Raw genomic sequence first — 23,446 nt, forward strand, 5'->3', positions numbered from 1 at the left:
GTCTTATGATACCACAGTCATTCACTTTGTGACTGTATAAAGATTTTAATCGTTTTTGTTATTAACAAAATCACAGAAATAAATAAATGATTAAATAAATAAAAACAAATGGATTTTCTTTGTCTCAGAACAGTAGAGGACGTAAGAGCCAGGTTCATGTTGAAGGTAGACAATTACTTGCGTGGGCTGTCTAAAACAAACGTGAAAGGTGAAATCCTCATACACGTATGAAGCGTATTTCGCTATAACCAAGTTGTATGCATAGTAATGTGCATAATGGTATTGGTAATCAGAAAACGCATACAGGGTTTTGAATAGACTGCTTTGATACACTGTCAGTATTCATACTCGCATCATTCTACAGGAGATATATGATATATGATCAGAAATGTTTTGCTGCCTTCAAAGGAGTTGAGCTTCCTAAAATCTGACATTACTTCTCAGGATTACCCGTCAGTAAAAAATAAAATAAACATTAATTTATTATATTTTTTATCAGGTGTCTGTAAGTACAGGATAAGTCAGTTTTATCCAGTCATTGTAAAGACATTTCTTTATCAGGCTCCATTAAACGAATTAATAAAATTAAAAATATATATTAATTAGTGCTCAAAGACATCCATTGAGACAAAAACACGTCCTGAGATTTGAAACGAGAGCTTCTGCTGAACAGATTTGAACGCTGCTCTTACTAAGCCTCTGAACGCCCCCTGGAGGATAACCCACGTATTTAAATAATTCAAGGATGCAACCACGCGTTTTTATTCATTGGCCAGAGCTGGCTATGATTGACAGCCAGAGGCGGGTCCAAGGTTGCTCTCGCGAGAGGACAGTTCGAAAAGTGGCGCGTTCACCGTTATTCAACATAGGAAATTCAAAAGCGATTTTCCGCAGGTAGAGTATGTTTTACAAAATATCTTGGTTAAAACTAAGTATTTTACACAGTCATTAACAAAGACGAATGGTTTGAAAACTTTAATTCGTTTAAATGATAATTATGAGTTAGTTCGTTATGTTTTTTGTTTTGATGCAAACTGTCGGGGCTAACAGTTGATCGAATCGCTCATTTTATAAGCACAAATACAGCTCTGTTTCACACACGGAGTTTGACTTTTAACTCCGCAATTTTGCCAGTAAGTTAAATTTCTTGTATTCGTTTTTATTAGTTTGGGATACCATCGTCGTGTTGTTTCGTATATGGTAGGTCATTTAATGAATAACTCCTTATTTAACGTTACGTTAGATCATTAAGTGTCCGATGGGACGAGGAAAGATCAGGTAACTTAATGATTCTGTCGTAAGTTAACTCGTCTGCTGTGACTAATTAACTTTTACCTGTGCAATGTGTTATTAACAGCTAACGCTATAACAACTAAAATGCATGTTCAAGCAAGTGTCCTTCTTATACTATGTTCCATTTGGGTAACGTTGTCTGTCTAAAATGATTGGGTGTTTTGGTTTTGTAAACATCCAATATCACTCATTCACACCAGTAGGCTAGGCTGGCAAGTAATTTCTGTTTGTGTTTTAGTAACATCAACATGTCTGGAGACAGTGATCTGGAGATTGAGGAGGCTTTCCGGCGAGCACAGAAAGCTCATAATAACAAGGCCAAACTTGTTGCCAGTTTGAAGAACAGATATAATAAGGTACAGTAGATTTACATATAATGATACACTACCATTCATAATTTTTTTGGTCTGTTTTTAAATGCTCCTATATTCAAGAAAGGTACATTACATTGATTACATTTTTCCAAAAATCTTCTGTCCATCTAAGAATACTGATAGAATTCTGACTGATACATTTATCCAATTAATATGAAAGTTAACAACCAATCACAAAAATAATGGGCTAATGTATGTCTCATTTTACAAACAATTAACTCACATAATTTAAGAAGCCAAATAATACACATTCATTAAGTAAATAAAGTAGCACAAACATTTTTATTTGTAAATTCAATTGTCAATTATACAAATAAATCTTCTACCATAATACCTTTGAGCATAGAATGCTAGAAAATATGAATAGCTGCTGAAAATTCAGCTTTGCCATCACAAGACATAGCATTTAAAACAAATTTTTTTTTAATGTTTCACATATGCATTTTTACTGTAGGTGAATGGACTTTTCCCCCCTCAACATTGCTGTCTAATACATTGAAAAACATTGTGACATAGAGATCTGTTTTAATTCTGTTCTGTGTAGTTGGAAGATAAGACTGAATTCCACGAGGAGTTCATCCGCTGCCTGAAGTATGCCATGATCATTTACACCCGGGAGCCAGCAGTGGAGAATGTCATTGATTTTGTCACAAAGTTTGCTGCTAGTTTCGAAACTCCTGTTAATGAGGATGCTGAAGAGGAGGAGGAAGAAGACGAGAATGAGTTTTTGAACTTCCTGTTCAGCTTCCTGTTAGAGGTAGTGTCACCCATACAGACATTTAGCATGAGAAAAATCACACTGAAGAGCATATCTCATCATAGCGTTACTTGATTACATAAGTTTTCTTATCCTTATCATATTTTTTTTCCTCCCTCAGTCTCATGGTGCGAACAGCCATGCTGTGCGGTTTCGTGTTTGTCAGCTGGTGAATAAGTTGCTGGGCAGTCTCAGTGAGAATGCTCAGATTGATGGTGGTCTCTGTGATAGAATCCATGAGGCCATGCTGATCAGAGTCACAGACAAATACCCTAATGTCAGGATTCAGGCAGCACTGGCCATGGCCAGACTCCAGGACCCCAGTAACTCAGACTGCCCCACTATTAAAGGTACTCCGAATGCTCTTACTTAAAACCACGCTAAAGCACATTGAGCTACAAGTAAACAAGTTCATTACTGATCCATGATCCATGAAAAAGTGATTCATTTTGTGTTTTTAGCTTATGTTCTGCTTTTGGAAAATGACTCAAACCCTGAGGTTCGACGGGCTGTGCTCTCTTGCATCGCTCCCTCGGTCTCTACACTTACTAAAATCTACAAGCGTACCCGGGATGTTAAAGAGAAAGTCAGGAAACTTGCTTATCAGGTGAAATTGTCAAAATTAAAATTCTGTAATTTATTCTCCCTTATGTTGTTTGATCCTGTGTGAGTTTCTGTTTTGAATGGTAGTGCACACTATAAGTTCAAATGTAATGTGTGCTTATGTTTGTTCATGTGTGTCAGGTGCTGGCAGAGAAAGTGCATATTCGAGCACTGAGCATTGCTCAGAGAGTCAGTCTATTGCATGAAGGGCTCAGTGACTCTGCAGGTAAGGAAGTAAAGTGTTTGTTGGTCAAACTGTCAAAAAATCCAGTTGGACACCAGTATTAGTTCATGTGCATCTCATAACACGGTCCTCCGAGTCTTTAAAGACATATCAGTCAAGATATAATTAATAGAAATATTTTGGGAAGGAATCATCTGAATCCATCTAAGAATAATTTTGTTGTTGTTACTCTTAGTATTGTAAATTGCGTATCTTATATTGCGCTGTGCTTGCCAAGAAATAGCCATGTTGCTGACAGGTCAGTTAAAGTCAATAAAACAAATCATGTCTATTTCCCTCAGACTCAGTAAAGGAGGTCGTCAAGACCCATTTGCTGCCTGCTTGGCTTCGCTTGCTGCAGGGAGATGTTTTGCAGTTGCTGCACAAACTGGATGTGGAGAACTGTGCAGAAACTGCTGTTACTACCTTACATGCCATCTTTTCCATGGCGACAAGCCCGGATGACCTCTTGCAGAACGGTGTCAGGCTGGATGAGAGGTCAGCTGCTTGAACCCTTACACTGCAACAAGCGTAATTCAGTGGCTGCAGCTTTGTGACATAAATCAAAGCAGCCTTTTCTGTATTAATTTGGAATTCGAGAAAAGTTTTATGGAAATACAATATGAAAATGTAAATATTTTGGGGCTTATTACATCATTCTTTGCTTTCAGCTATCATTAGAAGCATTGTATTTATACATTTAGCTAGTTTTTCCCATATTTGCCATTTTAAAAAGCCTTCAGATCTTGGACCTTCCAGTCAGTTTTGGCTATTCAAAAAATCTGTATCGGTGCTGTAGATGATAACTTTTAAGAGATAATAAAAGAGATTTTTATTTTGTGTTCATTAAAAAGTATATAATATTTATAAAAGGGTTAGTTCAAAATAATACAAAGTAATGTTCAGTTGTTACGTAATTTTTTATACTTTGAGTTTCTGCACTGCCTGACAGTATATCAGAGTATCTTGGAAAATTTTTAACATTAGTCTTATTGCTTAAATGTATATGTCTCTCTGTCCAGGAAATTAATTCCTGTGGACTCGCTAACATGTGAAAATGTGTTGTACTGGAGAGCGTTGTGTGAGTTTGTCAAGAGTAAAGGAAATGAGGGTGAGGAATTACTGGAGCAGTTACTCCCTGAGGCGGCCATCTTTGCTGAGTATCTGTACAGGTGATTATGCTTTTCACTTATGTTTCTCGTAACCCTTTTAAATGTGCTTATTTATTTTCTTTTGAACTCAGATTAATGTTAAACATTTGCAAATGAAAACCCAGTTAAATAACGAAAGCATTTTTGTTTCAGTTATCTAAGGAGCATTACTGGGTTGTCTGAGGAGCAGAAAGCTGATATGACACAGCTTGAGATGGCGATGACCCAAGAGTTTGTTGGACAGCAGTTGATTTTGCTAGTCGGGTGTCTGGACTCTTCAGAAGAAGGGGGCAGGTCTGAGTTATCAATACGTCTCATACTAATCAGTGCAGATCAAACATATTTTAGAAAATGTGTCTAGTATGTTTTTTTTTTTTTTTTGTGCCTCTGTGGGACAAAGACTTTTTTTTTTTTTTTTTGCACATTTACTTTACATTAAAAATGTGTTATGTTAAAGTTTTAATCATCCCATGAACTGCTCTAGGAAGCGTATGGTAGCAGTGCTACAGGAAATTCTTGTGATGCCCAACACGCCCACCTCTCTGATTGGTCTGCTAGTGGAGAAACTAATTGGACTTCTGCGAGACGAGACACAGAAAATTCAGATGGTCAGTCTTTGTGTGACAATCAGACTCTTTGAACTGAACAGGGTGTGTCAGATGAGAGAGACATACAAAATGTGCAGAGCAGGGGGTCTCCTGGACTGGGGTTGAGGAATGGTCTACTTGTAGGTCCAGTGTATATATACAGTTTCAAACAAAGATTTAAAGGGTACATAACATACACCGTTTCACCTAATCTAATGTTAATCTTGAGTGCCTGTGAAGGATGCAGTACTACACTATATGTCCAAAAAGTCTTTAGTTTTATCATATTTATAAAAGAAAAATACAGCTTTCTGATTCTCTGGAAAAAGTCGAGCTCCTGGAGGCGTGCCTTGAGCGGAGCTATAATATGTGTTGTTTCCATTAACGTATATTCAATTTTTTAATATATGAAACACCATTGTACCCCCACCCCCCTTTAAATAGGCCCAAACTGAGTGGTAAAAAAAATTAGATTCAAGTGTTTTTCATGCATACAACAAGATTAATCACTTTTAGATGGTTGAAAAATTTGTAGTTGGTTGATTATGTAAATGTGGCCTTTGAGATATGCTCATTAATGCAGAAAGTTGCTCTACTGCAATTTGCTGACAGTTTGTTTTGTATGTGTATGGTTATATTTTCATCAGGTTGCTGAAATAATCTCTGATGTGAGAGAGCCCATTTTGCCCATCTCTGCACCTGTGGATGAGAATGAGAAACGCAGAAAACAAGTCAGAGTGAGTGACACCTTATACACCACTGCTGTTAAGTGACATCAACAACTTGCATTAGATTGCCCTCAATAAAATATATTTAAAAAATTCTATAGCTGGCAGAGGTCCGAGTGCAGATAATGGAGGCGAAACAGACTCTAGAAGAATGCATCAGCTGTCAGGACTTCAGTCGCGCAGCTGTACTGAAAGACTCCATCTCTCAGCTTGAGGAGCTCAAGAACCAGCTCACCCTGGAAGCTTCACAGTCTGCTGACAATATCAAGGAGCAGCGCGTGGAGAAGGTACAAACACTCATACTTGCATGTGTAACCCCTCTTTCCCTGGTCCTCATCAGCACACCTCATTTTCGTTCCAAATGGAACTCGAAACTCTGGTCTCCGGCATGAGAGACGGACACACTAACAAGGAGACTAAATGACTGAAAGCCACTAGTGTCAGTTGCTAGGGGAGTGAGGTTTACCTGCACAGCACCTACTCGCAGGCCTGTGTTAAACATGCATATAAAAGAATGTTTTCAACTGTTATTAATAAGAAATGTTATTTGAACAAAAAAATTGTATATTAGAATAATCCTTCAGAAATCATGTGACATTGAAAATTAGGGGTGGGAATCGCAGTGTACCTCAAGATACAATATGAATCACGATACATGGCTCATGATGAGATCACGATACAATGATTCTGCGATAATCAATATATTGCTAGAAAATCCTATAGTGATACATCTAGATATGTCTATGAAAACAATATGCCTCTGAAAAGGTTAAGTAAAAGTTTCCCATCTTTATTCCAAACTGTTGGGAAAAAAGGCACAAAAGTTCTGTAAGTCAAATTTAACATGCGAAGTAAAATAATCATTTTATTCTTGGACTTAAAGCTTAGACTTTAGACTTTTTCTGTGTTTTCTCAACCTCTCCTCTCATAAAAGCGGAGCCCCGCACACATGACAGTCAGGGAAAAAATAGCCATTCACATCACCTCTTTTGCGTGCTCTGGTTCGTTATGTCAAATGTAGACATGCAGCAAGCACACACACCAAGGTTATTATAGCTTTTAATTTAGTTGTTAAATTTTGCTATAAAATTCAGTTTAATTTTTATTTGATTTTGTTGGTAGTTTTAGTTTAGTTTTTATTTTGTAAACATTTTTATTTAGTTTGGTTTCAGTTTTACTTTCAATTTTTAAAATTTAGCAGAATTAACAAATAACTGCCGGAGTGCAGGCCAAAGAAAGACCAAAGACTAAAAGGAAATTTAACCTTAGTGAGGCAAACGTTTAGTGACAAAATTAACGCATGCTGAGATTGATAAAATTATACAAGTATGCAAATATACACCAAAATAAAGCAGTCAAGCCTTTTTACTAACTAAATTAATCTACACAAGTTATAAAATGTAATTTCTAATGATGTGTATTGAGATTTAATATAATAAATGTAGCCTAGTTTGCTTCTGATGGTTAGATGTCTTTTTCTTATTTAACAATAATCGTGATAATGTTACTGTTGTCTTTTTTCTTTGAACAACTGCGCATAAATCATAACTGGGACTAATGAAATTCAATAACCACATTTAACAGTAAGGCTCATATTTTAATGATTTCTTAATTTATGAAAAATTATAAGCATGTGTATGATGTGATTTAGCCTATATGCACATTAGCCTGAAAGCCTGGCAGAATGATCACAACACGCTAGGCTTAAGTTTAGTATTGTTTACAGAAAGTCTAATTTTTTTTCTTTTTTGTTAATTATCACGTTGCATTTCATGTCTGTCTTCAAGACACCAACTTAGAATGCCTAATTTTGGTTTAATTGCATGAGAAAATAATTTTGCTTACTCGATGTAGCCTAAGGGGCCGTTCACATTTTCGCGTCTTTTGCGCGCACAAGTTCGTTATTTCCAATGTAGACGCGCAGCATGCGCGCTCATAACGGAAGCGGCGCGGTCGCGACGCGTACGCGTTTTTTCCAGGCGCATCCGCACCGTATCGAGTTAAAAACATCTCAACTTTTCAGAAACCGTGGGTCATGTGTCAAGAACTAACCAGTCAGCTTCATCCTTTCCCGTAACAACGTTGAAAACTCAGCCAAGATGAAGGAACAGCTGTTCATAGCTGTATATGGATTGCCATTTTGAAATAAATATTTAGTAGCAGAGCTACTGAGAGCGTTTTTTTTTTTTTTTGTGCTGCAAATCCATTTATCCTTTGCTGAAATTTCCGCGTCTTCGTGGAGAGAGCACGTCATGGTTGCTTAGCAAAGGCAGACGCCTCAGGAGCGCTTCTGCCCGAGTGCTTTGGAAAGAAGGGTTTTTAGGCGCGATATGTGAACAGCCCCTAATAGATTTAATGCGGGTGCGGTTTGGGTCGCGACTCAGTCTTTGTCAAACGGTTTTATGTCAACAAAACTTAATGTCATGGCGGCACTCTCTCACTCATATAGTTAGTGAGGGAAATCAACCTGCGATCCAAGTGGAAGTGGAAAGGTTAGGCTACTCATGAACTGAATATGTGCTCTGCAGTAATAACATAATCGGTGCATGTTGATTTGTTCTAATTTACATAAACTTATATAGCAGTAGAGCTAATACAGTGTCTGGACATCTGTTTATCTTTCGGTTCCTCGTGCTTCCCCATCTTCATTAAGAACGCAGTTCATGGTTGCTCAGAGTGCTTTGTAAAACTGAACTCGGAGTGCTTTTTGAAACTGGCGCAGCAGCGATTTCAACACATTATTACATGCTGGGAGAAAGGAAATCTGTATAGAGTGCCTTATTGTAATAATTAAAATATCGATATTTGGCGCCAGATATTGTTTCTAGTATTGCATGAAGGACAATATATTTCCATATCGATATATTGTCCCACCTAGACTTGTGGTGGTATTCGGTAATGAGATATATTGTGGTGATTAATATGCACAATATGGTATTGTGGGCACTTCTACCGTTAATAAATATACATTACAAATTATTCAGAATTTGGAATGCATTTTAAGAATAGTATTCCCATCAGCTGTTAAGAGCGCATGAAAGAGCGCATGCGCTCTGATGTAAACAAGCATGCATGAGAAGCACATGGAGGAACACGTGAGAGACGTGCTGAATGAAAGCACATTCACTCTCTGACAGCAGGTTATATATCTTGAATCAAATTTGTTCACTGTTGAACTTGTGTCATATGATCATGAATTGAGCACTAACTCCGGCTACTAACTATCAAACATTGTTGTGAGTGAATCTATTAAAATATGGATTGTGAAATGGCCTGAGTCTTGGCTACAAGTAGGGCTGGGATAAACAATTATTTTTTGAAACCAATTAATCTAGCGATTATTTTTTCGATGCATCGATTAATCTAACGATTAATTTTTTCAGACCAATTCGATTTCGATTATCTCCCCATTAATTAGGGCTGGGTATTGTTCAAAATCTTTCGATCCGGTGCCAGTTTCGATACCGGTTCCTAACGATACTTTTTTCGATACCATATGTTTTGAAATCCATTTCAACATCAGCACAAATACATTAAACACAAAACTTTTATTTTTCACCTTAAAACTAATCCTGGTAACACTTCACACTCAGGATAACATTATAAATACAACTGGTTGTGCTTTTTGGATAGGGGTGTGCTATTCAGCGGCGGACTGGGACCAAAAAGTTGCCCAGGCTTTCTGGCCCACAGCAGCCCACCACATCATAACGCAAACGCACCTGTTTTTATGTCATTAATTAATTATATATTTAAGTAAACACTTTGGGGATTTTAACCAATATGACAACTTATCCTCCGATGAACTTGAAGTCTTCATTCATTCGAGATGTTCAATAATAGCTCATCTTTGACTCGGTAATACAAGTTCATGATCAGATTAGTGAACCCATGATTCTTTTGAGTCAATGTTTTAAAATAATCATTTATTTTGTTTAACAAAACCAGTGTGGAAACCAGTGTTTTACAAATAGATCTGAGGTGCAGGGCTCGCAAAATCGTTAGCCCCACCTCCTGGGGCTATTGTGTTTTCCAGTTCGATGGGCTATTGTGAATAGTGATGTAAAATTCCTAACTTCACTTGCTTCGCGTTGTTCACTCGCTTGAAGGGGTGAAACGGATCGTAGCCGATCGTTTGCATTTGTTTCTAAATATTGCTGATTCAAGCGTTTTAAACAGCTCACTCATTCAAAGCACGCGCTGTGAGCAGCATTTCAGACAATGCACGTACAGAGAATGAATTCATCTTTCGAGTATCGAAAGATTCGCTGTACCGGATAAATCTGTCTCTCTCGCTCTTTTTTTTTTTTTTAGACGACGTGAAAGGGGGCGTTTCAAGATACGCAATATAGTAGACCAAACTGAACAGGGAGGGAGGGCAAAACACTCATCCAAACAAATGCATCATTAACACCGGCTTTGGTTGCAATACTATTATTGCATATGTTGCACATTGCTGACTCGGCATGACTTTAATAAAGTGTAGCCGGAAACGTTTTGAGAAAAAACAACTACAGTTGTGTTGTGTGACTGCGAGTTTTTTTCAGAAATCCTCCCCGTTCCGTCATGTCACGTGGTGGTGGACAGCCAATCACGGCGAATTTGGGTCCTTTCATGCACGTATGCTACAAGCTCACACAGACACAGCCGCTTGGCAAAAAAAAAAAAAAAAAACGGCTGCTTGGCTTTTGGAACCGAAATTTGGCACCGATAGATAAATAATTTTTCGATACTCATAGTATCGAAGTTATTCGTTCGATACCATAAAAGCATCGAAGTTCAGTACCCAGCCCTACCATTAATTGTCTACTAACAATTTATACATGTTGATTTGCATATCTGAATGGAAAAAAAACTTTAATTCCTTAACATTGCAATATGTTTATTGCTCTTAAAATTACAAAATAAAAGACTGACTAAGAATGCATTACTTTGCACTCTATACTTTGTATAGAGATAGCATTCAATAAAACCTTGAAGCCTTGAAAACACCGCTTACTGAAACAAGCTTACTGAACACATAGGGCCTAGCTTACTGAAAAAAAGTTCTTCTTTCAGATGAAAATAACAACAACTTGAAGTCTAGGATTCAATAAAAAAGGTCACCCAAAATACTTGTTTAGAGCAATTGAAAGAATACAGTAACCAATGTAAACTTGAGGGCTTTTTGCTAATACAGAGAGTGCTTTTCCAAAAAATAAATAAATAAAAATTAACAGTGGGACCAAGCAGCCTGTTATGGAGAAAAAAAATCTCTGAATGTTCCACGTGAACCTTTGGCATTCCGCCCTTTTTCTATCGTGTCTAATGAGTTTGGTTAATAGGCACGAGAGAGAGAGAGAGAGAGCAAGACAGCGCTCGTGTAGTTTGAAGACTGTGAGTGCGCGAGCGCTTGTGAAACTTTGGTGTTTCGCCCTTTTTCTATCGTGTTTAATTATTTTGATTAATATACACAAGGGAGAGAGAGAGAGCAAGAAGCGCTCGTGTTGTTTGAAGACTGTGAGTGCGCGCGCACAGCCGGGGCTCTCTCGTACTCGCCCTGTCATCACTCACCAATCAAAGAAGGCTTTGACAGCCGCCAAAAAAAAAGATCGATGCAGAAAAACCCCTAGATTGGTTATATAACGTTGGACAGAATGTTGATCCGACCATCGCGTATATTCAGCGCACATAAGGTAAACGTTTTGCAAACGTTTTTTAGAGAAATAAAAACAGGTCGACGAATCGAAGCGCATATTTTGCGTCTACATATTTTTTGCGTCGACGTCATCAATGACCTCGACGTGTTGTCCCAGCCCTAGCTACAAGTAATAGGTGAACATTTCTGAATAGTTCACTTTGCCTTGCTGTCAATATATGCACACGTACAGACTTGATTGCTGAATTTAAATAATCTCACTTAATATAATCTTACTCCATGTGTGTATTTTCCACAGAGTGATCCAGAGACCTTGTTGAAGTGTCTGACAATGTGTGCCGAGTTGTTCAAGCAAATTAACATCAAGAGAGGAATCTGCCCTACCATGAATGCTCTGATAGAATCACTGGTACAGTACTCACAAAAGCACTCACTTTAAAAGCCATTTCCTGCCATTCTGTGGTATAGGACAAGCCACTTTGGTTACTGAACTCTCAACCCAAAATCAGTGCAATACTTCATTAGGGTTGCAGTTATGGGAATGTAACTTAAAAGTGATCTCTCAATTCTACTGTAGATTCTGCCAAGTGTGTCCAACCCTAACCCTGCTGTGCGCAACATGGCTGTCATCTGTTTGGGAACGGCTGCTCTCCACAGTAAAGACCTTGCCAACACACACCTTGTGCTGCTCTTGCAGGTATTTATAACACGCTTGCTATAAAGATGAATTAATTCACTTTGGCCTAGTGGCTTATAGGTAATTTATTTTTGTTTAGATAACACAACTAGATGAGCCTAAAATCAGGATCAGTGCCCTCCGAGCTCTCATTGACCAGCTTCTGCTCAATGGCCTCAACATCTTGTCAAACAAGTCTGCTCCTATCTCACAAGCACCTGACTCACCAGACAGTAATGGACAGCCTGAACAGCAAACTGAGGAGGAGAGTACAGTCCAAAGCATTCTGAAGATGCTCTCAGAATTCCTTGATAGTGAGGTACTGCCTATCCATTATGTTATTACTTATGCTATATTGGAACGATGCTATCACTAGTAAACCTAATGATTCCTGCCTTAAGTGACCGTTGTCAAACTTTTTCTTGAACGAGAAACAAAATATAGAGATCAGGACTTGATTTTTGTCTAGTTGATTGGACCATTATTTGCTCATTGCTGTGATTGAAGAATTGAAACTTGTCTGGCTATAGACTAGTTTGGAGTAGAATTCACAGTTACAAAACATTGGTAACAAGTAGAGGGAAATCCATGTTATAATCCATGGAATAAGAAAAACAAAATCATTGTTGTTCCATTGCAAATCAGAATTGGAATGCAAATAATTTTTTATAGAATACGGTCATCAAAGAATCCATGAAGCTTAACGCAGATGTTTAAATGGACAAACTATGGATAGAAATTTTCATTTACCCAGCATAAATTTGATTTATACAATTAGTCATCTACATAGTATTTACATGTGCAGTTCATTGGGGAGATATTTTATTAGCCCTACTACAGTAACATCGTGAAATACTATTTATTCCTACAACATTTACCTATTTCATCATTTTTTTTTTTTTCTAGCAAATGTCAGTTTTCATCTCCTAGTTCAGACTTTATGAATTGATTTAACTCTATTACGAGTTTGTCAGTTCTGAGGATAAAAAGCCAGAAGTGTGTGAAATGTCTTGTCAGAATTGAGCGATATAATATTGAAATTGTGTGAACAGCTGAATTTTTAAATATAAAATTACCTTTTTTTATTCTTTTATTGAATGGCTTCCATAGACTGCTACTTTAAAACTGTCATTTTCTGCCACCAGATAGGCTCCACCCACAACAATGTCATTGCTGTTTGCAAACACTGAAATTGGTCTATTGGACAACTTAACTGCCCAGGACCCACGCTATTTTATGCTTCATCAGGGAAGAGATGGCAGTATTCCACTGAACAAAAATAAAAAATTGTCAACTTTGCTGTAAAAAACAACAACAACGTTACGCTGGACAACTGTTAAAGCTTAGTTCACATCAATGCCTAGTTTTTCTGCCAGCTCCTTAAGTTGGCAACTTGCTAACGCTGATTGGCAGTCATTTTGACAATGTGCCTAAATGAAGCAAGTGCTGTACCAAATGAAATGTCATTATTTCAGATCTGTGAGCTCCGCACGGAGACAGCAGAGGGTCTGGCCAAGTTGATGTACTGTGGGAGAATTCTAAGCCCAAAGCTGCTGTCCCGTCTGGTTCTGCTGTGGTACAATCCTGTAACGGAGGATGACCAAAGACTGCGCCATTGCCTGGGGGTATTCTTACAGCTGTATGCACGGGCCAGCAGGTATACATGCTGGGAGATTCATTAATCGTAAATATTTATTGTATTTTATTTAAAGAAATAGTTCATCCAAAAATGAAAATTGTTACTTACTGCGCTAACCCTTTAATATAATGAGTGTACATGTTAATGCTGCCATTAAAATTTAAGACTATTGTTACTGTAATTGTTGTACACTAGAACAAATCAAGAATGTGTGGAGGAGAGTTTCCTACCAACTATGAGAACTCTTTTCAATGCTCCGGTGACATCTCCATTGTCTGAGGTAGACGCATCCAATGTGGCTGAACTGTTTGTTGAACTAACACGACCCAGTGCTCTTGTGCAACCTGCTGCTGTACAGGTACACTTGAATATACATGCACACTTACAAACACAACAGTAATGAGTTTTGTTCAAAGCACTTAATGATTTATGTAAATAATAACTTTTTTTGCAGGCTGTGTCTGTGCATGACTCTCTGGCAGTGCGTATTTGTAATGAAATCTTGAGGGACATTTCTGCTCCTGAGGTGCGTCTGTACTGTAAAACTCTCAGCTGGCTGGAGATTAACACTGAACCTGGCCCTGCTAACAGTGAATTGCAACTCCTTTTAAAAGATATTTTACAGGTACTTCCATAGTTATGTCTCTTTTGTGATCTTCTAAATGGTTGAAAAGTAGCATTGGATAAAAGCAGCAGATTAAGCAGAAACTGATCAGATTAGATTGCCATTAAGGTAAGCAATTATGATTTGAGTGACTGTTTCTCTTGTGTGTTTGTGTGGGTTACAGGAAGTGAAAGATAAGTACTGTACAAGGGTTATTGAGAAGCTTTGTAACCAGCTAAATGGAGATCGTTGTTCCAAATCAGGCAGTAATCAGGACACAACTTTGCTTACCTTGGATGAAAACACTGCAGGTACTAGCTAACACATGTTACCAGTCTTTATCCATCTAACATGGATGTTTTTAGTAAAACATTTATAATTAATAAAAGGTTAAAACGCCCTTTAAAATCCATTCTCGGGAGCATTAATACAATTAATCTCTGACACTGATAGTTGATTCTTTCTCAGGTTCAGCATAAAAATGCAAGTGGTTTTCTTATATCTATAGTATTAAATTTGTTACATTAACAAAACTATCTGTGCATCCTTACAGAGCTGACCAAAGAGGAGATCAAACCTAAACGTGCAAAAAGAGGTGGAGTTATTTCACTTGGTCAAATGCGATAAGTGAATCTTTCTCCTATGTGATTGTTGTATTAACTTTCACTCTGCTGTGTTTCAGGCCAGAAAAAAGCTTCCACTGCAAAGAATGGGAAGTTAGCTAGTAAAGCAGAATTGTCCTCTGATGAAGGGTTGGTTTATTCTACATATAAACTAATCGTTTTGTTGTTAATTTCAAATGTACATTTTTAATGTAGTAGGTTGCTTATCTTTTGTTTTCCATCTAATCTTTCTATAGTGATGAAGAAAATGTTCCTGAAGCGCCTCCATCAGTGCGACCAAGTCGCCGAGCCAAGATTGCTGCTTTGGATAAAACGAAGCAGGATCTGACTGCCCTTATGAACCAGGAGGCCAATGGTTCATAAGTGAAGGACTTAAGGTCCGCTTTTGGCCCTTTACATCCTACAGTTTCTTCCGATTTACCTAAGAAAATATATACTGCAAAATTTTAATACAATGAGACTAGTGTAACCGTTTATACTATTTACAGTTTTGAACCTGGAATGAGGTCTTGATTGTCAAAATGAATGTCATACTTCTCAAGAGGTTGTCTTTGGGTAGGAGTCATCTTAACATTCATTTACTTGCTCAAGGTGCACACTGTTGGTGTAAGAGTGTTTAAGTGTAAGAGCTATTGAGCCAAACTGTTAACTTTTTATAGTTCACTATTTTAAGGTAACTGATCCTATGATACTATAAACAGTTGGTGTATGTTAATAATGGCTAATATTTGAAAGAAAAAGTTGCTTTCCTTTGTATGCATTTTAGTCTGAATAAAAATGTTTAAGCCATGTAACACAATTACTCAAAATCAGTTTGCAAGAGCTTTTATTGTTCTAACGATTGAGACGAATTCTTTGAAATATAAAAACAGAGAAAATACAATGTGTACATAATTTGCATGTTCATGTACAACATATAGCACCAGGTAACAAGTTTACAGTGCCAAAACTACAGATCTGAAAATATGATATATACAGAAGGTCTTCTGACAATTTTCTTAAGCTTTAACTCCAGCATATAGTTGGCATAGGTATAAAGAATGCACCATTTTTGACTGTACTTTTGACAGTTTTTGGATTACTCCAGCAGGTTGAATGGTTAACGAGGCCCTAAAGCAGTTGATGGAAGCCTCTTTATAGTGGCACATAGTATGTATATGATGGAAATAACTTCAGCAGTTTCGGAACAAACATCTCTAGCTAACAAGTATCAAGACAATGGTTAAAATCTAATAGAATAATCTAGGTGACAACTAGTTTTATGCATCTAAATACATCTAAGGTGGACTTGTAGTGCACTGATGCAAGCCAGTTTTGCTACAAGGAACCTAAATGGACTAAGCGGACATCAACGCTTTTAAACTTCTATAATCTTAGGGGCAGGGCCACAGATTGGTAACAGCAGATGGAAACTAGAACAAACAACACAGCAATTTAAATAACTAACTAAACATACAGGCTGTATAAACAATGTTTTTGGTAGAGGTCTAGAGGAATGACATGGTTACAACAAAAGATTTATCAGTTTAGACCAATCTACCATGCTTTACCAGTAGATTTCAGGAGGTAGATGTCACATACTGCAATAGATCACAAATTAAGATTTGCACAACACAAGTTTTTGTATTTAAGAAACAATGTGGAACATTTGCCTCTGGATCATCTTAAAAGCTTTTAATTTAAAAGAAAGGAAAGAGAATCTTACATCTTTTTGAGAGCGAGACATTGCACCAAAAATACACTGTACATTATAATAATGGTTAAAGTCAGGAATAAAACGGAATGGGTAGCAGTTTAGTAGTGCAATGAGAACATGAACCTGGATGTAAATTAATGCTTAAATGATTTCCCACAACTTGGCAAAGAGGTGAAATTCACAGGAGGTTTCACTACCATCATTTTCAAAATTCCACAATGCATTGTAATTATTTTAAGTGGGTAATTTTTGTCTGAGACATTAACGGCACATAAGAAAAGACTTAAATATACTCCTAACTTAAAAAAGATCAGCAATGTTTAAAAACTGAAATATTCACAAAAATCCCATTTTAAAGATCTCTTACAACTTCTAAGATTCTGAAGTGTTAAAAAAAAAAGAAAAAAAAAAAAAAGTGAAATGACCTTGAATGAAATATAAAAGTTTGCCTTGATGTTCAACTCTTATGAGATTTGGGCAAAACAAACTGCATAATGCTCTTGTAACCTTTGATTCTCCTTCATGTAACTAGATCTCATGGTCTGCATCAAAAATAAAATTCAAAGCAGATTTTAAAAGGTAAATAAAACATTTTACAAACATAAAAACAAAAGAAGTTTAAATAGTGCAACAAGTGTCTTAAAGTTTTGTTTTTTTTTGCTACATGATGCTTGCAGAGGTTGCGTGTCATAATGCTTGTGATACTCAGCCAGACCACTGTCGAAAGGCACCTTATGATAGAGTTCAAGAACATGTCTTGTCCAAAAACTGGTCCCAAGTTATTTCAATGACCCTGAAAAGCACAAATGATTAAAAAACAATAAATATACTTTTGAAAGCAGACCATTCTGGTACCACACTACCAGAATCAATACAAAGTAAACACTGCAAAAAATCTAACTTTTCAATCTAATATCAAAGCATTCTTTACCGAAGCCAGAAACATACTTCATGCCAGTATGCAGATAGGAGTGCTAAGTCAACAACAATAGTCAGGTTGAATTTATTTGACATGGGCTATTGCACTGGTCTGGCAGGAACAAACCTCAGTACTACTTTCAGAGAGAGTTAAATTCAACTATGCCTTGATGGGATGATATAAAGCCATAATTTTTCATTGCTATTGCTTGTGGTGTAATAACCCTTGTTGGATTTGTATTTTTCAGACAAAATCGGAGCATTGAAACGTATGCAACTAAGACTATTCAATAAACTCTGCTCCTTTAATATCATCACAACTTCATCTATGATTCTGCACTTTGCTGGCTTTACTTGGTCAACTTCTTGGCTGATAGAAGACTTAATACAGTTTTGAGTACCAGACAGGACTAATTAACAGATTTTGGGTTTTAGACAATTTTGGTGACTAGTTCTGTTACCAGACAAAACATATTTTCTGAAAGGATCCGGTGTCTGGCTCTGGATCAGATATTTCTAGTGTAGAGGCATGTTCTAACACTATTTATGCTCAAAACAGAGCTTCTGTTGCTAGAATGAATTAGCACTTGCGAACTTGCATAGAGTATGTCTATATAGTGATATTTTAATGACAAATGTAAAGAGTGCATTTGTCTAGCGTGAAAGCACATCTCTTCACTCACAGACGAATTTCCTTTGCTCTCGCACAAAACTGTACATTTGCTCAGATTAACGATGCTTTCGCCCAGAGAATGCACCCACTTAAAACGTGATCTTTGCACTCAAAAATCTCTCTATGCTCATGCACTAGATAACTCTTTTCACACCAGAATTAAACGTTGTCAAAAATTATCAACCAATCAGATTTAAAAGATGGATCTGTAATTTCTTTATAATTTATTTATTATACAGTGATTTTAAATTCAGTTGAGGTATCTGACATATTGTGACATAACACTGATCTTTTATATGAAGTCTTTAGAGCCATAGAAGATAATATGCTGTTTTTAGATAAACTGCTCCGAGACCAACCAGGACAGAGATTATATGTACAAATCATCCAAGCACCCAATTCCTAACCATTTCTAATATAGGCTACATTTCATTACCATTGCCAAATACGATTAAACTGGAAAGAAATTAAAGATCCATCTTTGACTCTTTCCAGCATTGAGTTCCAGGTTCACTTCTCTCCCAGCTAATTATATTTTACACACTTTCATCAGTCGTGGAGGTCCGATTAGTTTAAGCATTATTTAGCCTTTTAAAACGGTTTACAATGTAATATACAGAGAGATGCATATGTGCTTTCACAGAAAATAACAAAATACAAACATAAGAGATAAAGTGGCCCTTGTAAAACAATGCTTTCACAGAAAATAACAAAATACAAACATAAAAGAGATAAAGTGGGCCTAGTAAAACGATGTACAATAACCAGTTTATACATAGTTTAAATACAACAATAAAAAAAAAAATCAAGTAAAGGACCTGAACAAATATGTTCTACTTTTTAAAAGTGCTTATCGTTTGACCATGTTTAATTCAGGAGCGAAAATAGTTAATATCTAGCACGAGCATAGAGATTTGTGAGTGCACAGGTCACAGAGACACGTTTTAAGTGCGAGTTTTGACAAGAATATTTAATGCATTTTGAACTTTCGTGACCGGTCTGGATGTCTTTCCTACCAAGTTAGGCATTTCTTTCCATAATTCTGGAGTCTCAGCACCTGAAGTCCTTGTCCTCATTTGATCACCAAACACTTTGTGTGCCATATCACCACCTAATGTTGTCCTAGGCTTGGTTTTAAACTTTAGCCTCGCTCTAAGCAGAGCTGTTCTATAGACAACCCATGTGCTTCTAGACCTAGACATTCTATGTCTAACATCATGCCTCTGTTTAAACGATGATGTATTAAAAAGCTTTCTCTTGGCTTGTAATCTTGTTGATTTGGACAGCATTTCTTGTGCTTGTTTGTGCATTGACGGACTCTTTGGGACAACTTTAGCAAATTTCTTGACATGTTTCCTGAGTCTCTCTGCTTGTGGACTTGGGCAAACATTGCCTTTGCAATTGGGTCTGCTGAGGTTGTAGTGAAAGACATCCTTAGGATTTTTTTCCGTGGTCTTCTTTACAATAGCAAGGGACTGAGTCTCTGTGGATTGCATAAACCAAGTACAGAGTTTCTCCATATTACAGTTTCCCTCAAAAAGCATTTTGATGGCAGAAGCAGACTTCTTAGCAGAACCTCTGAGCTTCTCACAAGTTTTTGGTTTAAGATCTGATTTAATCTCCCCTGACTTGTTAGCCTGATACTCAACATCTGATACCCAAGTGTTGGACATTAGCTTGATCCTCCTAGCTAACTCTTCATTTAAAGTTTCAGGTGATGCTAAGGTGGGCCACCACCTGAAGCCCTCATTTGATGAAAAAATTGAGTCCATCGAAATGGTAGAAAAACGAACATCTTGTATGCAACTGACATTCTTGGTCCTCGTGGAAAGTGCATTTTTTGGGAGCTCTCCTTGCTCTTGGTTGTTCTTTGTGTTCTGGCTGGATTCACAGCTAACCTTATTCAGCAGTAGTTTTCGTGACCTGCGAACCAATGCACAGGATCTGGCAGTAGCAACAGAGTGGAGCAAATGAATGGAGGGTTTGCGTTCTCTAACAGAATGCCTCACTGGTATGAACTGCCCTCTGGTATTCTGACTATGTTCTTTTGGTGCATCCACTACATCCTTGTGAATATCAGTAGGAATGCAGATTGTCTTCTGGTCTTTGGAAGGTTGAAATTCAATAAGAGTCTTTCTGCGCAGATGTGAATCATTTGTGTCCCTTTTTATATGTATCTTTCTTTGCCTTGGTGACCCTGTGGTGACAGTGACAGAGATCCCAGAAATTTTGACTTTGGGAGGTCTTCCTGGTTTTCTTGACACTGCTATGTCACTCTGTCTTTGACATTTGATGTTGCTGCCTGAAGAGACAAATTTCCTTTCTTCAATAGGCATAACAAAATGGTGATCTTTAAGCAGTTCATCGTTACTACTATTCTTTCTAGAACATATTTCACTGTGTGTGCCACCATTTAATAGTTCAAAAACATGTTGATGTTCTGGGATATTGCTCAAATCTTCAGAAACAACTCTTTTTGCCCTTCTTGATCTTCCATTCGCTATGGTGATTTTTAGATTTTTATTTCTATTATCCTTACAAGACATTTCTGTTGTCCTGTGATTTACTGCACTGGAACCGGTTGTACCAGTTGAAGGACAGAAGTCCGTTATTTTGGGTTTTGGAGGTCTGCCGATGGGACGTTTCACAGACTTCACAATATGTGGTCCTATTTTTTTGGGGCGCCCAGGACGCCTTTTTACTGGAGATGTTTCATGTACAATTGGTAGTGTTTCTTGGATTTCATCTTCATTGTTTGAACAACTGGGCAATACTGCATCACATGAAACCACTTTTGTTGAAGTGTACTTGTTTCCACCATGTTCAACAGTTCTCCCTGAAACTGATTCAAGGACTGTATCCTGGAAATGTTCATCGATGGCACTGCCTGACCATGAGGAATCCACGCATGGATCAAACATCTCTCCGTCGGAATTTGAGCCTGAAGCAGCTGCTTTGAGAGTATATTTTACACCATCTTCACCCGTCACAGAGGAAACAAACATGAGCTTTATTGGACTTTCATATTTCAGTCCAGACAGGCTTGTTTTATCTTCTTGTCCACTCTCAGTTGTAGTAAAGTTAATAGTTTCAGTAGGACTTTGTGAGTCAGTGTTTAGACTGTTGGTCATATGGCGTTTAGATCTTTTTGATGGTGAAGTAGAATTCTGGCATGGTTTTCTTTTTCTTGCACTCTCTTTATCAGGATTCCTTCCATTATCCTTGTGCTCACACGGTTGCTCTTTTTTGGATGAAATCAGATTTTTTGATGAAGTTACGTTCTGTGGCACATCACAGTCTTCTCGTTTATCCTCAGTTTGAAAAGGGTGTTTGTCACATATATCATTTGGCCAAGCAATTTCTTCTGTAGAGCCAAGTGCTGTTGAGCTAATGTCCTTAAGGGAATGCTTGGTGAATATACTTTCTGAAAAACAGGCTGCAAAATACATTTTTCGTGGCTCAGTTACATAGGAAGAGAAACGCTGAGGTGGTACAATATTTCGTCTGGCTCTTCCAACTTGAATAGTCAGATTTTTCTCTTTGTGAGCTTTTGCTTTTACCTTCCGGTCACTAATAGTTGTTTGCAATTGTGCCCTATCATCAAGAGGCATTGTTTCTTCAAGACTTACAAGTTGGGGTTGAGTTTCTTGCCTCTTTTGTTTATTTGGTGTCTCCTTAGTTTGTGCATATGTGGTCAAATTTTCTAAGGTATCTTTTACAGGCTTTGAGTCCCCTGCCTTGGGAATTCTGCCCAACTTTCTACAATCTGACTGTTCAACAAGAGAGTATGTTACCTGTGCAGCTTTACCCGTTTTTAAGGACCCATCTCTCTCAAACCCTATATTCCTCTTGAAATATGAAGTCTGACTAAGTCTGGCCAGATCTCTTTTGATTTGTAAGCTTTGTCTTCTTGATGATGGAAGATCAGGAGACTTGCTCATGGCAACTAACGTTTCCAGTCTCTTACGGGAACGTGTCTGAGGGGATCGCTGTTCAGTGGCTACATGCTGTTGTAAAAGCTCATTAAGGTTGTAATCTTTGTCACTACTGTTGTGTAGCACAGTTGTTATAATTTCTGTCAAATGTGTGTCATCTGTCTTGGATATTTGACTAGCATGGGCAAGAAGATTTTGTTCTTTCTCTGAAGGTTGGATACTTCTGAACTTTTCAGTGACTCTATCAATTAGATCTAAAAAAGACCCACAGTGGTGGTCATTCTCCTTCTCTGCTTGTGTAGACAACAGTGCAACCTTTTCACAACATTCATCAGGAGATCCCACATGAAGAGGGGTGTTAGAGTACAAAGCTGTATCTTCATCCTCAGTTCTGTGAGGTAAGAGAGGAGGTGGTGCCATGTTTAATGACTTGCAGTCCTGAATTTGTAGGATACTGGACTTTACCGCTATTTTACAGTCCAGGTCCACTGGCTTTGGTGATAGTGGTGGTGGGGAGGGGCTACGGCTTCCTTTATGGCATCTATTGTGAGAGTTACAATCACATTGATGGGTGATTAGAGTTTCTTTTACAAGAGAAATGTAGTTATGATCACCATTGTGCTGAAGCTGGCATGAGGGTAGTTTTGAGTGAGCACAACAAACAGTGGGGTTAGAACAGATATCTTGCCCAACACTTGCCATAGATGTATTTTGGCAGGCATTGCCATGAATGTTCCTCAGACAGACGCATAGAGGAGAAAATGCAATCGTTGGAAGCCTACAAGCTTTTCTACAACAAATGCCAGCAGTTACTGAGCAGTCACTTAATGTAAGTATTGGGGCCTCATTAAGTGATTTTTTATCAGCATGGCAACTGAGAGATCCAGCCGTAAACTGTCTTCTGTGAGCATCCCGCAGTGTTACAGAGATGTTATAATCTTCCTGCATGTCCTTTAAAATATGACAGAGTAGCAGTCTATGATGGGAACAAAGCGAAGACAGGACCTTCTCCAACACAGTGACTCTCCAGACCACTGGAGCTTTAGAACCACCTTCCTTCTCCAGCCTGGACCGGTCTTCCACACTTGGCCCTAAGGAACTACATAAATAAATTGGTTTAAGTCATTACTCAATCACTGACATAATTAGCTTTTCATGAATGTGAGCTGAGCTTTTTATTTTTTACTCTGTTGTAATGTGCACAACATTTGAATTGGATTAAAATTTTAACAAAATCCTACCAGAAAGACATATTACAGAATTATAAAGTTTGCATAGCTGTATTTAAAAGAGCACTCCTAATCTCCTTAAAGGCACCACATGACATT

General features: G+C 37.6%; 2 protein-coding genes across 6 annotated transcripts in view; one reads left to right on the plus strand and one right to left on the minus strand.

Moving 5' to 3' along the window:
* The first annotated feature begins 779 nt into the window (after positions 1–779).
* Positions 780–15,705, plus strand: LOC127948671 (condensin complex subunit 3). 4 transcript variants are annotated; one of them, XM_052545284.1, is made up of 23 exons: positions 818–894; positions 1,244–1,278; positions 1,532–1,649; positions 2,212–2,424; positions 2,546–2,774; positions 2,886–3,031; positions 3,169–3,253; positions 3,553–3,748; positions 4,273–4,422; positions 4,555–4,695; positions 4,886–5,009; positions 5,636–5,725; positions 5,818–6,003; positions 11,653–11,763; positions 11,932–12,051; positions 12,131–12,349; positions 13,506–13,687; positions 13,865–14,027; positions 14,124–14,294; positions 14,458–14,584; positions 14,827–14,868; positions 14,956–15,025; positions 15,133–15,705. In XM_052545284.1, the coding sequence occupies exons 2-23, from the start codon at positions 1,259–1,261 to the stop codon at positions 15,257–15,259; spliced, it is 3,030 nt and encodes a 1,009-aa protein (XP_052401244.1). In that variant the 5' UTR covers positions 818–894; positions 1,244–1,258; the 3' UTR covers positions 15,260–15,705. The 4 variants fall into 4 exon arrangements, with proteins under 4 accessions (XP_052401241.1, XP_052401244.1, XP_052401242.1 ...); XM_052545282.1 differs by lacking the exon at positions 818–894 and adding an exon at positions 904–1,133; XM_052545281.1 differs by lacking the exon at positions 1,244–1,278 and having other exon boundaries at positions 780–894.
* Positions 15,706–23,446, minus strand: part of lcorl (ligand dependent nuclear receptor corepressor-like) — a 28,497-nt gene continuing 20,756 nt past the window's right edge. Inside the window, exons 7-8 of one of the 2 annotated variants that reach the window (XM_052545279.1) lie at positions 19,200–23,217; positions 15,706–17,385 (exon numbers count right to left, since the gene is read on the minus strand). In XM_052545279.1, the coding sequence (XP_052401239.1) occupies positions 17,377–17,385; positions 19,200–23,217 (4,027 nt within the window). In that variant the 3' untranslated portion in view covers positions 15,706–17,376. Of the gene's footprint in view, positions 23,218–23,446 lie in introns of both variants that reach the window. The other variant, XM_052545278.1, reaches the window with a different exon arrangement.

The sequence above is a fragment of the Carassius gibelio genome, chromosome B1 (genome assembly GCF_023724105.1).
Source record: "Carassius gibelio isolate Cgi1373 ecotype wild population from Czech Republic chromosome B1, carGib1.2-hapl.c, whole genome shotgun sequence".
NCBI classification, from domain to species: domain Eukaryota; kingdom Metazoa; phylum Chordata; class Actinopteri; order Cypriniformes; family Cyprinidae; genus Carassius; species Carassius gibelio.